The following is a 17,259-nucleotide window of genomic DNA, read 5'->3' as shown; positions in this document are numbered from 1 at the left end:
GGTGTCGTCAATGAACAGCACGTGAAGCATTCACCATTCTGTGGCTGTCTGTGTCTCCTCCAACTTGACCACAGGAACAAGATATGACCCCCGCGAATGTCAACGGTCATCAGGCATCCAATACGGTATCAATCACTTGGTGCACAAACTCTGCGGCATGATATTATCGGGGCCTTAGAATCACAAGAAACAGTAACGGCACTGCGAGCACGATCAAATGACAATATGGAGAATGTTAGACATTTCCGTGACAAGAGCAGATCCATATACACATGTATTGATCCTCCAGTTCCCTAGTCGAGATAATAGCTGACATGGACGAGATATTGAAACCAAATCAGAATCATGACCACCCTTCCCAACCATCCCTCAAATGACTCTTTGTCGACGGCGGCGTTGACAGCTCTTTTCCTTCTCCATGAGCTCGTTTCAATGATTAGCAGAGCTGCACAGCCATTTGCATCCTTGACTCTGGTTGTCTGGACTAGGGTCAGCAATCGAACCATAGGTAACTTGCTGGGGAATGGGAAAACTTACCGGCACCATCATATCACCGTGCTTTATCTCCATCTCAAGAATATCTTTGTGATTATTCTTCCCACCGCTTCTGGTGAAACCATTGGTCTCGAAACCCTTGTTTCGCTTAGGGCGAAATCTCATCGTGCACTGTGACCCAAGTGATGGAGCGGCGGCGACAGGCCAGGTTATACTGTACAATGATCAATTAGTATTCCATGATGAGTCGCAAGGTATAGTGACATACATTGATCTTATCGTGCTCCATGTAGCCCCAGGGCAAATATCTTGAGATGACCGCTTCGTGGAGGTCGAAACCGAAGCCGGCAAGACGTCTGCATGCATGATGGCATTGAGGCAAGACAAATCCCCCGCGAAGACCCAACTCTGTGCCATGATGCTGAGAGTTGACGGTGGGCAACTCTGGCATCAGTGAGGGAATGAACCCGGTGAAAGGTCGATAAGAGAGTTCAAGTTGACCGTTGCCTCTTGGAGGGGTGTCGAAAAACCCAACCGACTTTGTAATGGGCGCCCGCCCCCCCAGAATGATGCCGGAGAAGAGCCTTCCCCCCAGGATGAAGTTGGAAGACAATCCAACCCCATCACGTTTGAGGTTGAGTGCCCCGAGGGGACGGCATGTTTGAGTTTGAGTGCGCGGGGGGCGGGCACGAATTTGAGGTCGAAGACCCTTATGTTGAGGAGTGCCCGAGGCACCTTCCGCGGAGGGGGTAGATGTCTTGGATGTTTGTGTTTGGAAGAAGATGAGAAGAAGAGAAGAAGAGAAGAGAGAGAAGATATATCAGGGGAGTTTTCTTGCCCCACAGAAAGGTAGGCAGAGTTTTCTCTGTTGCCCCGTGTCATAGGATCGGAACCTAGACCCGCTCAGCTGCCCCTCGCACCAGAAACGGGGAAGGAGGACGACATCATTCCCCCACTCAGCCGCTCTCTTGTTCCCTGATTCCTGCCTTTCCAGGCTCTAAGAGCCCCGGTCACAAAGGTCACAAAGGTCACAATGGTGAATGATGGATTCCGTGGGATACCGGCATGTTCCAACTGCTACTAGCTATTGCTTACTTGATTTCCAGGTTGTTTGGTGGCCCATTACACATGATCGATTCTGTTCATACCAAACTGGGTAGCATTGGGAAGCATAACAATAGGAGGCTTGCTTGCCTGATGTTCGGATTGTTCAAGAGGGTAAGCGGTAGAAATGTTGGGTCAATGAGGACAGGCCAAGTATCTAGGTACCCAGGCTGGGTAGGAGCTGGGATGTAGGTGCTGAGCATCGATGGAAAGATCTGAACCGGAATAAGCGGGTTTTTGGGTAGGTTGGAGTAACAGAAGTAAAAGGAAGGAACAATAGCAATGAGGAAAAAATAGGACTGGAAGGAGCAGAAGCCACCTCAGCATAGGCTCCAAGATGATCACCACCAAGCAGCTTTAATTTGGCCCTTATTTCTCCCTACAAAGACAAAATAACAAAGTGCTTCATTCTATCAGCAGCACCAAGAACAAGCAAAAATGAAGATCATCATCGTCAACTCAACTGGCCTGGTGGGAGACGCCATTGCTTTCCAGTGCCTAGCAAGCAGAGACATCCAAGATGTCTACATACTGTCCCCGGCAGCGATGCCACATGAGTATTCTGCCAAGGCCCGGCACCTGGCCCACCAGGACTTCATGTCGTACGAGCCGGAGCTGATCGAGAAGCTCGCGGGCGCTCAAGCCTGCATCTGGTATGGCCTGCCTCCTGGAAACCTTCTGGAACCCAGCGCTGACTTCTTGGAATAGGGCGTTGCCGCCGAAACCCTGTGTTGACGAGCGTCCGAGGCCCTCCGAGAGGCGTCGATCTATCAGCGACACCTGGTTCAACTGTGACTCTCTTGCCGATGAGGTCGAAGCCCTCACTGTTTCGGATGACCGTTTCGTGGAGGTTGAAACCGAGGCCGGCAAGAGAGTTCAAGTTGACCGCTGCCTCGGAGGTGCCAAGGCGTTCCTCGACCAGGTGATCCGACACCTGCCCCCGGCGAGCGAGCGGCCGTTCCGGTTTGCCTTGGTGAACTGGGCGGCCAACAGCTGGGGTGAGGAAGAGACCGAAGAGGCCATGGAGGTGTTGTCCGAGCGGCTTGTGGTACGTTATGTTTTGTTTTGTTCTTTCAAGAGATTTTTCTTTTTGTTACTGGGGGTCTAGTCAGTTTATGGCTTCATGCCTAGGTACAGTATGATTCTGTTGAGACATTCGGTTGGTAAGATGGGAGAGTTTGGATAGAAATCGGCTGGTTGGTTTACAGGGATTGATTTCTTGGTTCAAGTTCAAGGTTGGCAGCCAGGCTCATTATTTCATCAATAAAGGGGTTTTCCTCCAGTTTTGCCTTTTTGTGTATATACTGTTTTCAAATACTGGATTGTTTGTGCACCCATTTCCTGCGTTCTTGTTACATTTATCGATACCTGATAGTGAATGCTTACTGACTCTTGGTTATAGAACGCCAACATCAAAATTTCTGTTTTCCGGCCCGGCATGTTCGTTCCTGCTCGCCCAGAGGCGAATGTCAACCCGCCTGTGGGCGAGGCCATCTTCGCCAGCCAGCTCGCGGATGCGGTGATCGAGGATATCCTCGACACCAAGAAATAAGGTAGGCACTGTCCCATTCAGCCGCGGCGATCAACAGGGGTTCCCGGGAACGCAACCGAGGCATCTCGTCGATCACTTGTCGCTTTGAGCTCACCGGGTACACAGAGTCACTAACTTCTCCTATTGATAATGATAGCACAAGTATGGCCGAGACATTGAAGCGGCTGTTTATCCTTGGTATCTGTGGAGAGAGACTGGGGGCTGGCTGGCTGCATGATGTGCCGCAGCTGATGGCTGACCGGGCAGAAAGGTCCGATGCCCGAATCTTTGGAACGGATTGCTGCAGTTAGGTATTCTTCGCAGACCAACTTCGTTCGGTGTCGAAGTGTGCTTCCCTCCTTCGCCTTCACCCCGACCACCACTCACACCTGGCATTCAGCCGTTAGCTTCGGGAATCATTTACAACATCGCCGAGCGACTCCACAATGGCTGAACTCGATCACTGGGCTCAAGCTGCGGTTGTTTGTGATCCGGGGAAATTGAAGATCAACCCGGTTGACTTAATCCGAGCAGCCCTAGTTACTGCGACCTTGGGAAATCGTTAGTGTACCTACCTACCTTGATTGAAGATAAAAGTCATTTACAAGCATATATCTGCTAATGGGACCACGGAAGCTCCCGGTATGGAACCCTTCCAAACATCTCCTATACATACCTACCTCAAGGTACCTACCTACATACCAAACACGATGGACAACCTTTTTGAAACCGGACTCATTACCAAGGTAGCAAACGTGTGGCTTTCGATCCCCAGACTTGAATTGTGCTCCACTGTAGCATTCCCGGGATCGGGGATTTGGGTCGGCTCTCTGTGGTTTCAGGTTTGAGATTACACTATTCTGAATCGGAGCTGAATTCCCAGATCTTCGGGTTTAGGATGGCAGACATGCTTCGAGTGTTCGAGCGGCCAATGGTTGAGGCCGACCAAGACACACACACCGTCTCATCTCCAGGCAGGTCATAAATACGGCATGTACATAAGCAGCAAGTGAAAGAAGCTACTGTGACTATCGCGCCAATTGCTGCGACAAGATGGGATCGGACCCAGGCTGTTGGGCCACCAGTGAACGAAAGGGATCTGCAAACCCCGATATTCTTCGGAACCATCATTTTACCAACATGTCAGCTCTGGCAAGGTGCGTCGCTGCCAGGGACTAACCGAACCCATCGACATCTCGGGCCGACAGGCCGTATCGCAGCCCTCCTGTTGGCTTAATTGCAGCTGGGCATCCGCAGAAGCGAGCTGAATACAGAAAAAAGAAGCGCGTTGCCTCCATTCAAGACTCGAGGGTCATCATCTTTTGTCAGATTATCGGTCCCAAGCTCGCATTTTGTGCCTCCTGCTCTGAGGGTCTGGGACGACGCACACAGACGCCATGGCATGCTGGTAGGTTTCTCTACCTTCCCTGTTGAGCACCCTAGACCTCCTTAGCTCCTCACTGTTGGCCCAAAATCCAATCGCAAGTGTTGGAAGAGTCTTCCGGCGGCAAGGCTAGCCAGTTGATTATGGGGCTTCGTCCAAACTGTCGGGACTATGAGTGCTGTCCGGCGCCTGTCCTGTTTGGTCCATTCTTGCGCAGTCCCCTTCAGCCAAGCTCGCCTTGGGAATCTTGTGAATACGCCAAGAACGGGCTGTCGAGCAATGGTCTCGCGGCACGGTTAGGGCTGCCGCCGGCAACTCATCCAGACACCCTCACTATTCCCTCGGCCAATAAATATATCGTCTCTTTCGTCTTATCAACTGAGGTGGCTTGTCTTTTACTCAATTTTGCCCGCAACCCTATCCGCCGATCCCCAGGCCCCAGTGGGCCACCTTTCACTCTGTCACTCTCTCCCTGTCTCATGATCTCAGTTACCTCCACAAAGGATTCAAGAGACAGACCGGATCACAGCCAACGTGGGTTGCACAATCCAGGCACGCACCACACACAGGTAGCGCTTGGACCCCCAACTTACATCGCCCTGCAGTGACATCTGGAGTGGTCTGGGTGACTGGGTCTGCAGCAGAACCCCAGACTGGGGTACCTCTGTCCCAGCGTCCCCTCGTACATCTCGGTACCTACGTGGGAATCTCACCTGGCCAGCACCAACCAACGTTCACCTGGAGAGCCGGCTGTCTGCTGCTGACATCCCATCCCGTGTGCATGTCTCGGAGACAGTGTTCCTGATAAGAGGCACCGCCGTCCCGTCTTTCCTTCCTTCTGTTTCACACACACCTTTGACTTCAAGACTCGAGTGTTAAACATTCGCCGACCAGGCTGCTAGGCTGTGGACGGCATCTGTCGCTCTCTCCTGTGTTGACTGGTACACATCACAATCCGGTCAAACAACGACAGTTTTCTCTGCCATAAAGTCTGATCAGATCCCCTCCTACTCGTCTTTCACTTCGGATATGGCCAGTTCTATCATGCCCGCTCTCGAGATCACATCCCCTCTGGACGACGAGGCTCCCATCACCAGCCAGTTTTCCTGCCAGCACCACACTATGCAACCCCTCGAGTGGCACTACGTCCCCGCCGACAGCAACCAAGGCAACAGCTTGATCGTCGCCATATGGCCCACCGACACCTGCTATCAAGGCCTCCAAACCATGTCCCTAGCCAACACAATGCCCACCACGAGTCGCCCCCACCGCAATCGGCAACTCCAAGAGTCGCAGCTCATGACTACAGCCCTTATCCACGTCCCGCACTGCTATCTCAACGTCACCAGTCACACCCCCGCCTCCCACCACGCCCCCGGCCTCGTCGAGCGAATCGGCCTGCCACGGTCTCTGGTCCAAGGATTCCTCTCCACCATCGCCCTGCCCTCCTCCACAGCCGACGTCGTCGGTCTCAACCACCACCACCACCACGCTGCCGCCGACTTTGAGCTCGTGACAAGCGCCGTCCCCCACATTGACGACCAAGACGACTGGGTCTTTTCTCGCTGCCTGCTGGCCGACTTTACCGGCTTTGGCGAGGAGGCGGCGGCTACGTTGACCCGCCAAGGACGGTTGTGCTGTTGGATCAGTGTTGTCTTGGATGGCAGCTCAGGGGTGTGGGACCTAAACTTTGTGGTGCACAGGGTAGGGGTCTGCGTCCGGGACCCGAGCTTGAGCAGGACAGGGGCTTGTGTTAGGACGGTTCACTGATTAGGAAGACGTGGGGTTTGCGGTTCTTTCTTTTTTAGAAACAAGGTGTCTGTTTTGGATGTTGGTTGAGGTGGTCATGAGGACGGCCCATTGCGACATTGTCCCAGCTTGCGGCTAACACTGGCTAAGCTTGGGACCCTTTTCTTTCCTTTTTTGTTTCAGTTTATGTTGGTTCTTCCAAGCAAAAGCGTTATACAATGGATATACACGGACTGGGCGGGAGGACGAAAGTTTCAAGCATGAAACGGGTGGATTGAGTTTTACTGGCGTAACTTTCTTTTTCTTCTGTCCTTTTTACACTCAGAATTCACTATGGCGACAGGGCGATAATGGTCAGGATGGGCTGGGACGGAAAGATCTGGCGTTTGTTTTCTTGCTTTTCTTTTTCTTACGATTCGGTCAGGGGTTTTGTTAGATCTCCTGGATGTATCTGTACTATCTTAACTGCCTGGCATGGCATGGTAACAAGGGTGTCGCTCTGTCACAACGAAGCACGTTTCACCCCCACTCAAAGAAAGGTCACTGTAAGATCAAAGCAAATCAACGTATCCGGTCTTTTATGTCGACAATTTTCTCTTTTTGGGGTTCCATGAATCGTTATCTTTTGTCCCGGGTTGTGTGAGCAGGACATGATCTGGTTGGTATGCAAGCTGCCTACCTGCGTTCAACATCCGCAGGTGGCCGGTATTCAAGGTACCTTGAGAGGTAGCAGGAGCCGGGATGCCCGTTTAGTAAAGTTAGGCTGGGGTAAATTACGACTACCAGTAGTGACAGGGAGCGGAATGAATGGATAGTTCTGCTGTTTACTACATTGGCGATAGCCTCGCCCCGGGGGACCCCAGCAAGGCAGAGAGATATTCCCATTTCATTTCCGGGCATGTCAGGTTGTTCAAGATTTTGTGACGCCCCAGGGGCGAGAAAAGACAAGAAAGGCTTAAGCTCCGCACAACTGGTGCTAGGTCCAACGGTGAGATGGACTTTGCTCCGTGCCCTGCTCGACACTGCAAATATGTACACCAAGAGAACTTTCCTCGTCATACACACTAACTAATAAGCGGAGAGAAAGAACTTACCGCTAGGAAAAGGTCCTCCTTGCGGGGCGGGGTAATAAGAAGGTCTGGAACTATTTGGTCTTTTTTTGTTTTTTTTTTCTTGGTTTGATTTTAGGGGTAGATCAGTGGGTTTAGTGGTCGGAGGGTAAAATACATGGAGGTTCGCCGGGGGTAAATTTGATGAAGATGGTTAGTCCAGTGCGGAAGGATGGATTTGTAAATGTAGGTCCCATGCCAGCATTGATGTGGCTTTTGGTTTTGAGGAATCAAGGATGGAAGCGAAAGCGAGAGGTTGCATGATGCTGTGAAACGGTTGATGACATGGCAGGAGATAAACGAGCATGCTGAAAGTGGGATGTGGCAAAACGGGTAGCGTACCCTTTCTCTGGTTCGTTTTTGGACACCGCTCTTTTGAGGGAGTTTTCTGGTGGGAGGGGGTGGAGAGCATATGCTGTGTGACCTTTAGGCGTTCCATTTCGGCAGGGGGCTGATAGCGAGACCTGTTGTTGTTGATGATGATGCCTATTCTTCATCTATGGGGTACACCCAAGATGAGTTGGTCAAGTGCATGGACAGGTCTAGACCTGCTGATCCGATACCTGCAGTTAATTAGCCCAGTAAAAGAGGCATCCTGTCTGCTGAACTTCAAAATGACTCTTTCTTGGGATAAGTTGAAAGCTATCGTTTTCGTCATTTACGGCAAAGATTCAACAAGGTTGCATTCAGCCAGCAACAACGACAACTCCCACGTCCCGAACGGGACTCCCCATAATTCATGTCCCGTCATGGGGGTTTATGATAGGGGAATGAAGCTCTGTTCTCTTTTCGGCATTAGCTCTGTTCTTCTTATCAGGTCCCGGTTTTACAAGGATGCGATGATTAATCATCAAGATCAACTGTCCATCAGACCACGGGCATAGGATCCCAGAGCTCTTCAATCCCGGATATGAGGATGAGAAGGCCACTGCAAAAGGAACAACCACTATGAATAGGTCTGATAAGCCAACACACATCGCTCTTCGGCACTCGGCAGTGAGCTTTGGGACTGGAGGACCATACAGGATCCCCTGTCATTATTCACCGACTGGTCTGGATCACCACAACCACCCACCCTCCCATTCCGTTCTGAGAAAGCCCACAGCGGGTGACGGGCACAAGGGAGCTTAGAACAAGCAAGTAAAGCTTCGAAACCGGTAGTTGGATGTCGATATGTCCTGAAATGGGCAAGGTGAAAGGGGGGGTATGTGAAATTAACGTTTCAAAAACTTGCCCAGGCTTGAAATGCACGAGTTGGAACCTGGTTTCTGCTTGAATTGAGCTTTCCTCGGTAAAGGCAAAATGTGAGATATCAATTCTCGTCCTTGCTCTCCCAACGCTCGGCCCGGATTTGTAGGCGGAGAAAGAGAACTGTGTCACCAGCTAGCCTCGTGGCCGATCCGACTGCCAGATGTGACGGGTGCGCTTGTACCCAGACAACGACAGGGGACAGGGGGGGGATAACGCCGTTCACGTCGACATGGAGAGGGAGAGGTACGGTACCCTTTCTCAGCCTATCGCTTTCAGCCAGGGGGTCTCGGCATCGGTCTGCTGAAGAGAAGACCGAGAATGCATAAAATCGAATCCAACTGATCGATGCGATTGTAACTCGGCGGCATTTGGTGTTGCGCAGTAAGTGTTGTTGGCATTCTGAATTAGGGACAGAAGGCATCAGGCTCCGAGTCTCAGAATGAACGAATCGGGCTCTAGCTTGTTGTTCAGGATACCAGGGTGAATTGGCGATGTGGCTAGCTGCCCCCAAGCCCATGTCCCCTGGTCTGGGGCGGCTCCGGGTACGATTCCACCAATACCACTCGTGATACAAACTGAGTGTTGAATCATTGCCGCCCGAGGGCTCCGAGTGTTCCTGAATAAGCTGAGCTGAAAGCGAGACAAAGTTATTTTCACGCTATTGTTTTCCTCGTGACAGAAGTAGCGGCAAAAGTGGGCTGTGAGCAGTACGATATTCAGAACTTGGGTCTTGTTGGTGGTTGATGTTTCAGTCTATCTTCAATTTGAATAGTGAGCTAACGTGTTCCAGAAAAGCAATTTGGAGGCATAGTGGACGGGTTTCCGAGGTACTGGGCTGCTGGTAGGGCCTTTCGACATCTGTCTGCATACCTAGATGATTGCATAAGCACAGGACATAGAGACAGTAATTGTCAGTGGCAACAACATGCATGATTTGTGCTACGTAAATATCATACATTCTGTTTGTATCTTGAGCCTCAACCCACCAAAATAAGAGTTGTATCGAAATGATTCCTGCCAAGTCCCACCTAACCATCAGTATGAGCTATTCAAACAAGCCCAAGCATCAGCTACTCCTTGTATGCTTCAACCTCATGTCATGTTCCGACCTCAAGCGTTCCACCTCTTCTTTCAGTTTCTGATTACCATCCCCCATCGACTTGAGCACACGGCAGGTGTAGTGAAGCACCTCTGCCTTGCTCATTCTCCTCTGTTTCTTCTTCCCTTTGCCCCCTGTGTTCCTGTTTGCGGGCAATCCAGGACCAGTCCTTTCGTCCAGCAGGGCCCCAATGATGGTCATATGTTCGTCGTCGTCGTCATAGTCTCCATTCACACTTCCGCCGGCCGTTTTGCTGTGGCGGGCTATCACTCGTTCCTCTTCCGGCAAAGCGCACAGCGCTTCGAGTAGCTCCTCGAAGCCTTTGTGCAGCCTGGTCCGGTACTCCTTCTCAACCTGATTATGATTTTCCCTGGCACGCTGATCTTCAGCCAACTCTCCTGGTCGTGGTGGAGCTTCTTCGGGGGTGCGTCTAAACCGGCGGGTCGCAGTGCGCAAGCTGGGACCGTTTGACTTCGTTTGCTTGTGCGGTTGTATTGAACTTGAGCTGGCTGGAGAGACTGTCTTGGAGTCTTTGGATCGGGGAGTTACCTTTGTTTTCGTTGAGGGTGAGGGTAGCTCTCCTTTACCCGAGGCTTTTGTTGTCTTCCGCAGGTTCAAACTCGCAGGTCTGCCACTATGCTGTCGGTGCTGTGTCGGTGCTGGTTCGAGTTCGGGTGGGATCGTGGAAGAAGAAAGCGACCTGTCATGCGACCCTTGGTGTACAGGTAATGTGGTATCGGACATCATGCACACAGCAAAATATGACGCCGGCATCTCCCGAGCAGAGTGTGGTGCGTCAAAGGGAGCCGAAACTATGGGTGAATCGGGCTGGCTCAACGAAACTCCATATGTGTGGTTTATCGGGAAAGACTGATACGTCCAATGATCGTTGGCTGGGCTCAAAATCATCGGCGAAGTTTGAATACTGTTGGTTGAGCTGAGGGTGCAGGCAATGTCGCCGTAAGGTGCTGACGGGCTTATTGGGCTGTTCGAAACCCACTGGCCTTCTAGAGTCGAGGAGCTCTGGTCAAAGGAAGTTTCCAAGTGCAAGTAGGTAGGACTTGGAATTCTGGCATCTGCCACGGGCTGTTGATATGATGAGAGGTCGGTGGGATTAGTGATGCCGTGGTGAAGGTTGGGGTCATGGTAGCCGAGATGGTTGCTCGAGTTCTCGTCATATGTCCATCCATGACTGCCCGTATCTGATCGATGTTGGAGGTCTGATGGCAGCCCTTGCCCGAAATGTTCCCCAGGGAGCTGAAACTGATGTCAGGATAGGGACAGGCGTATCTGCTCTCAAGCTTGGTACACGGGGAATAGGGACAACAAAAGGGACGGATCAAGAGTGAAGGGAAAGGTGGTAGAGGAAAAGGGACTCGGGACGTTGCCCACCTGGTTTGTATTATTCTGAATCCACCCCGAAGTTTGCTCCATTCTCACTGTGTTGGTCTGCTGTGTGGGTAGATGATAGATTCAAGATAGGCACCGACAGGCACTGAAATGATGTTAGTTTGGGTGTCAGCCAGGTAACAGAGGGTACGTTCGAAGATAAGAGGGCTTTCCTGGTAGAGGAGACCGTCTTGGGCTTACCCGAACTGAGAGCCAGGGCTAATAATGCGGAGGGTAACCGAATGGGAAGCGGGCAGGGACCCGCTGTGTTGTAGGCTGCGCGGTGAGCTCGTCCGTGTCTTGGTGTCTGAACTGGTTGCTACCCCCGCCCGAGACTCCCCTTTCAGTGACTCTGCCTGGTAAGCTGTCTCTGAGACACCCCGGGGGGTCACTGGGCACGGTTTCTCTGCCTCCCCTCTTGGGTTTCATGCCAAGATTGACGCAGCTGTGTCAATTTCCCAAATAATGTGGTCGGAGAGGTCGCAACGTGTTGTAGGGGGACGCCAATATGCAGTAATCAGTAGAGCCGACGCTCATGGACTGTTCCAGCCACAGGCCCAGGACAGTGGTTGGATGGGTTATACGCTTGCCGAGGTGCGAAGTCTTGTGAAGAGGACCGAACGTGGTGAGGCTGCTTGGCTTTTGGGTACCGAATCCGCAATCGCGCGCAGTGCCTCAGTTCCCCGACGCCACCTTGCTCAAGTGTGGCCGATCCTGGGCCCTTGTATTCCGCAGTTGACTGGGGTGCGAAGCTTGGTGATGTATACCTAACTGGAGTGTTGACGCCAGACTCGTGGTGTCAGTTCTAGGGGACGGCTGCTTTTAGCTTCGTGGGCCACGGCGGGCTCAAGAGAGGTGTCAGTGACAGAAAAGAGACATTTGCCAAAAGAAGCATGCAAGTATTAGGTATCAGAATGCACATCGAACGTGGCAGAGCGACAAAAAACATTGAGATGTCTGGGACCCTAGTTTGACAGTTTGGTCGATCGACAGCGCAGTGCTCCGAGTCCCCGAAGCGACCTACCAAAGGGACACAGGGACGCAATGTTCGAAGGGCTCAGGGCAGGACGGAGCATGCCCTCTAGGCCCTTGTAACAATCCTAGACCCATGTCGTTATATGGCTTATCGGCCGTCGCGATAACCTCATCACCAGCACACATACTCACCTTTTCTTCCCCCTCTCCTCGGGCCGCTCGCGATTTGTCGTGGCTCGGCTAACAGGCAGCGTTCGTGTCCCAAGGGAGACCATTCGCTCGTTTATCTCTAGACCATTTATTGCCTGCATCGTGACAGGCTCAGAGGGAGACCGACGAAAGACAGAGCCAATACCTATCTGCCCTCCTCGTTCTCACCTGTCAAAGCTCTCCCTGGACAAGTGAAATGGACCAACAGCGGGGCCAGGGACCCGCTAGCATAGTACCGGATTAAATCCCGCCAATAGTTCAGGCATCTTTTGTGGGGGGGATGACCCAGAGAAGCCCCCCCGGTATCGTTCCCGGTTGCTTCATCCAACTTGGTGCTTGGCCACATCCACATTCACGGCCAGCTTCTTGGGTTTTCCTCACTCCCGTCGCGGGCCGCCCATTTACGCTATTGCTAGTTGATTTCGGCGAAGTTCCACTTACGTGGTGAATTCCCACAGCTGCTCCGTTGCGAGCCTCGGAATTGCACGCTGCTGCATGACGGTGGCCAGCCATTTCTTATTCGTTGGGGATCAGCAGCACCAGGGATCCCATGCAAGCCACCAGCACGCAACAAATACTGGGCCGCTCTGAGGTGTCTCCAGCAGTGCAGTCCGGACCTCTGATGGAACCTCACTGCTCAACTTTTTATGACTGCTCACATGTGCTTACAAAGGCAAGGACAGCGACATGTTGATGCCTTGGAAGAAGCGTCCCACAAGTGAACTGAGCACGTATCTTCCCAGAGCCACCAGGTCCCCAGCTCAGTCAGGTATTGGGGGTCGAGAATCTCGGTCTCGTTTTGTCATGTCCCCGAGGCACGGCCCGCCCACCTACAATACTACACCCAAAAGGTATCGAAAGAAGGCGTGTAGGAGGGACAGGTAACCAGCATACCCCCACGAATGAATAGGATGTTCACGGCAGTTGCAGGGACACATCACCAAGCTCCATTACCTACTTACACTGAGGTTCATTCCACTTCTGAATTCCGCATCTCTGCCTTTGGCATGCTGCCCGTTGCTGGACGAAACCTTCACCTTGTGAAAGAACACCACACCAGTCATCCGCGGTGACTGTCGTTATTTGTCAGCGGGCTTCGAGATTGGCTCGAAGCCGACCTCTCGTGAGCCTTGACTTCAGACTCGTTCCGAGGACATACAGCTTGGTGGCCGAAGAGTGTACATGCTTGTCATGCACCTGCGATCCCGAGTTCACTATCATTCTAGCTTACGACGGAGTTGCTCATCAAGACCACAGCCGTTGCTTGGAGTGGTCTGACTGTTTGAAAAGCTAAACATGCTGCACCTTGATGTGCTTTCCTATGACCTCGCTGCTGTATGTCTCAGAAAATATATATAAGATCTGCAGAGAAGGTATGCAGGTCGACTTCTTGACAGGTTTGATATTTGACAGCTCCGCGGATGCGAGACCTTTTGTCTTACAGCACTGGGCGTCGAAGATTGTGGTTGAGAGGTTCTAGAAGCGGTCTATCTTTTTTTCATGTTTTCTTTTGCTGCACTTAGAGCCTCATAGCCGAGAGGTCAGAATGGAGGCTAAACAAGGGGTAAAGTGGCAAACATCGAGGAATTGGTCTACAGGCCTGCAACGTCGTCCAGGGTTCAAAGAGCTTAAATCAACCTCTTTGCTGGATAAGTTCGAGTTTCGGGTTGAATATGATAATACATGAATAAAAAGGTTTGCTTACAGTGTGGTAATGGCTGTCAAGGGTTTTGGCGAGATGGGGGACCGAACTCCAGATCGAGCATCTGGTAAGAAAGCGGGGTAACTGGTCAAATACTGGCTAAATTGTGACGGTTTAAACCACAGTGGTAACGTAGCAGACCAGTTGCTCTTTCTTTATCTTTGATCACCGAAGCAGTTCGTGGAGTGAAGTGAACATCCGGCATATGCAGAGTAAGTCCGAGAAGACGTGCAGACAACCAGCAGCCTCACCCCTGACGGATCTGCCTCCGTCATCCAGGTCCCCGGTGAGGGATTCACACAGGGATCATCACATTCCACCATGGGCCACCACATCCGCACAACGATCAACCACTACGATGATCCAGAGGATGGCACTCCCCCAACACCGGTATACGTGGGAAGGTATCTCATGCCCCCCTTCTGTCACCGCTCCCTCTCATGTCTCACTCACCAACACCCCCCTTTTCCAGTACCCAAGTCAACAACTCCCGCCCCATGATTGCCATTCCCGTGACAGTCACCGATATCACCGGTCACGAATCGACATTCACCCTTGACACCCACGGCTTCCAATACCACACCAAACCCACCTCCTTTTCGGCCTTCCACGACGAACAGCAGATAGCACACGACTACTACAGGGAGTGTGAGCGCCTCATCCGAGACCTGTCCGTCACGCATCCTTACCCACACCAATGACCATGTTGCTAAACCCCCACCCAAGCACGAACGCCTCCAACGTTCTAGCCTTCGACCACAAGGTTCGGCGCGGTCCCTCCCACTGGCACAGCATCAAAGAGAACAACGCCGCCTGCCGAGGCCCCTTGCATAAAGCCCATGTCGACCAATCCTACGACGGGGCGGTCCTCAGGCTGAGGGAGCAGTTCCCCAACGAAACTGACTTTACGGCAGTCAGCCAGAAGCGATGGCAGATCATTAATGTAACCCACCCCCCTTTCCCTCCCGGAAAACACCCACTCAACCTACCTAACAACCACCCCCAGATCTGGCGTCCCCTCTCCCCCATCCTGAGAGACCCCCTAGCCCTCTGCTCTGCCCCTTCAGTCCCCGACACCGACCTCCTCCCCGCCTCCATCATCTACCTCAAGACCGGTAAACGCAACGAGTCCTGGACCGTCAAGAAGCCCAAGCCTTCCAGCAGTCACAAGTGGTACTACAAACACCACCAGCAACCCACAGAAGTAATCCTCATCAAGTGTTTCGACAGTGATCTAACCTGTCCAGCTCGAAGAGTGCCGCACTGTGCGGTTGAAGATCCAGAGCACATAACCGCAGCAGACAGAGAAAGCGTGGAGGTGAGGTGCTTGGTGTTTTACTGACGATAACCACCACCAAAATGTAGGATGGAATGAAGGCTCTTAAACAAAGTTGGTATCATTTCAGCCCCCATGCCCCTATATCCCACTACCCATACTGGTGAAGAAGTACAATTCGAATAAATCTACAGTGAAAAATCGTAGAGATCTCCCAGCAAAGGAGGATGCAATGATACGCGCTTTTGTGTCCTCAAACAACCGCAGCCAGAACTAACTGACGCGGTGGGCATCATAAACAATCTCTGCACCCCTCCTACACCCGCTCCCCACCCACAACCCAGTGTTGACATCTGCATACCGCTCGTCGCCCGTCTCCAGCTCGATGACCACACGGAACAAATACCGGTGAGCAGCCACATTGTCGGCCGCCACCGGGTCCTGCAGCCGTTCCATGACATCCCGATCCCCCGTCCACCAGCCCTTGACCTTGCATGTAATCAAGGCAGGTTGTTCGTCATTAGTTTGTAAAAGATAGCTCGCATCAATCCTCGTAGCCATGTCCTTGACCGTAGTCTGCTTGTCCTGGCCGCCAGGCAGCAGGATGCCCTTACCAAACCTCCCAGCCCACTGACCGCCAACGCACGAAATCCAGCTTTCCCGGCCAAAGTTGGCAGTGCCGATGCTGAGCTTTGGTTTGACCCGGATACTCATCCGAAAGTCAAGTGTCAGGGATGGGGTAGGCAGCGCCAGTGAGCTGGCGACATCATCCTCGTCAAATTGGTGACGGAGGTTGTTCGCGGGGATCTTCTCCTTCAGCACGCTCTGGTAGCCGGGACACACCATCAGATGCTCCCGCTGCCTGGAGGTGTTCTTCGCCCGGACCTGGTTGCAGTGTAAACAGCGCGCAGACATGCACTTGTCATCGTCCTTGGCTTTAAACTCGGCAAAGGCAGCGTGGACTTCGCGGAGGGGTATCTCGGGAAGGTTGGAGTTTTTCGTCTTTTGGCGCTTCGCGGCCGGTGTTCCATCCGGCGCGCCTATCGAAGCACGTCCTCCATGGCCGGGCATCTGGTTTGGGGTGCCATTTATGCGTGGGTTTGGCATGAAACCCAGGTTGGTATGCTCACCCGGCGGGGGATTGGGGTTCGGGTATTGGGAGGCATCGGGGTGGCCATGTTGTGGTTCAGACGACGAGCCAGCAGCCGCGGCTTCGTCTGCGGCGGCCGAGGCCTGGAGAGCTATCTCGGGGTGGGCAGCGAGATAGGGGGCGCATTGGAGCAGGTGCTGCTTCTGGCGCGTGGTGTTTTTGGCGCGGGTCTGGTTGCAGTAGAGGCATTGCACCGACATGCACTTGGGTTCGCCTACGTGTGGAGCGTAATGACGGCAAGGTTAGCAGAGGGCAGCATGTAAGGTATCATGGTGTATGTGATGTATGTGTTGTGTACGCGGCGGTGGCGCGTGGGTACGGGTACGGGTACTGTCAATACAGTGACGACGGTAAGGTGACCCAACTTACTGCCATTGCGAAATTCCACAAAGGCGCTGTGGACATCTTGATCGATGTGACGGGGCATGTCTCCGTCGTACGGCCTGCTCCAGCCGGGCTGTCTTCCCATTAAAGCCAGGTTGTGAACCGGGGATCGAAGGCGCTGCTGGCCAGACTTGAGACTGTGGTTGTTTTTGGACAACTGGACGGTCTGTGGCCCGCGTTTGCGTATCGATCTTTACCGGCGGTAAATCGGGAAACCGATGCGCAAAAAGCTGGTGTTGCAAGGAGGATGAAATGAAACTTTGGAAATACCGTAATCTGGATTGGAAGCGGCACCCAGAGCCCGACAGGCCATTGGCATTTGCAGCCAATCGTCACGTGCGGATCCACCACACATCAACCTTATCTGCAGCTGTGGGCCCAAGCTCCCTCCATGCAAGGTCTCGGCCGAGAACAAACTTTTATGAAAATAGCAGAGCCATCCCACAATGCT

At 52.6% G+C, this 17,259-nt stretch overlaps 6 protein-coding genes across 6 annotated transcripts; 3 read left to right on the top strand and 3 right to left on the bottom strand.

Moving 5' to 3' along the window:
• Positions 1-274: 274 nt before the first annotated feature.
• QC762_0003930 (uncharacterized protein) lies at positions 275-1,485 on the bottom strand. Its single transcript, XM_062882792.1, has 3 exons — positions 764-1,485; positions 538-709; positions 275-479 (listed from the first exon to the last, which is right to left on the bottom strand). The coding sequence occupies exons 1-3, from the start codon at positions 910-912 to the stop codon at positions 294-296; spliced, it is 507 nt and encodes a 168-aa protein (XP_062747934.1). The 5' UTR covers positions 913-1,485; the 3' UTR covers positions 275-293.
• Positions 1,486-2,037: 552 nt separating this feature from the next.
• QC762_106115 (uncharacterized protein) lies at positions 2,038-3,368 on the top strand (the record flags this gene model as incomplete). Its single annotated transcript, XM_062885006.1, has 4 exons — positions 2,038-2,252; positions 2,308-2,647; positions 3,002-3,118; positions 3,288-3,368. 4 exons carry the CDS (start codon positions 2,038-2,040, stop codon positions 3,366-3,368), a joined length of 753 nt encoding a protein of 250 aa, XP_062747933.1.
• A 2,175-nt stretch (positions 3,369-5,543) lies between these two features.
• Positions 5,544-7,127, top strand: QC762_106110 (uncharacterized protein; the record flags this gene model as incomplete). Its single annotated transcript, XM_062885005.1, has 1 exon — positions 5,544-7,127. One exon carries the CDS (start codon positions 5,544-5,546, stop codon positions 6,282-6,284), a length of 741 nt encoding a protein of 246 aa, XP_062747932.1. The 3' UTR covers positions 6,285-7,127.
• Positions 7,128-9,442: 2,315 nt separating this feature from the next.
• On the bottom strand, positions 9,443-12,437 carry QC762_106100 (uncharacterized protein). Its single transcript, XM_062885004.1, has 2 exons — positions 11,115-12,437; positions 9,443-10,979 (listed from the first exon to the last, which is right to left on the bottom strand). Exons 1-2 carry the CDS (start codon positions 11,154-11,156, stop codon positions 9,690-9,692), a joined length of 1,332 nt encoding a protein of 443 aa, XP_062747931.1. The 5' UTR covers positions 11,157-12,437; the 3' UTR covers positions 9,443-9,689.
• A 1,709-nt stretch (positions 12,438-14,146) lies between these two features.
• On the top strand, positions 14,147-15,547 carry QC762_106090 (uncharacterized protein). Its single transcript, XM_062885003.1, has 3 exons — positions 14,147-14,402; positions 14,471-14,941; positions 15,005-15,547. The coding sequence occupies exons 2-3, from the start codon at positions 14,696-14,698 to the stop codon at positions 15,338-15,340; spliced, it is 582 nt and encodes a 193-aa protein (XP_062747930.1). The 5' UTR covers positions 14,147-14,402; positions 14,471-14,695; the 3' UTR covers positions 15,341-15,547.
• On the bottom strand, positions 15,356-17,196 carry QC762_106080 (uncharacterized protein). Its single transcript, XM_062885002.1, has 2 exons — positions 16,794-17,196; positions 15,356-16,638 (listed from the first exon to the last, which is right to left on the bottom strand). Exons 1-2 carry the CDS (start codon positions 16,891-16,893, stop codon positions 15,548-15,550), a joined length of 1,191 nt encoding a protein of 396 aa, XP_062747929.1. The 5' UTR covers positions 16,894-17,196; the 3' UTR covers positions 15,356-15,547.
• Positions 17,197-17,259: the final 63 nt, after the last annotated feature.

Source organism: Podospora pseudocomata, assembly GCF_035222375.1.
Source record: "Podospora pseudocomata strain CBS 415.72m chromosome 1 map unlocalized CBS415.72m_1, whole genome shotgun sequence".
NCBI classification, from domain to species: domain Eukaryota; kingdom Fungi; phylum Ascomycota; class Sordariomycetes; order Sordariales; family Podosporaceae; genus Podospora; species Podospora pseudocomata.
Note: the sequence above shows the minus strand (reverse complement) of the source record. Positions and strands in the feature narration are given on the sequence as shown.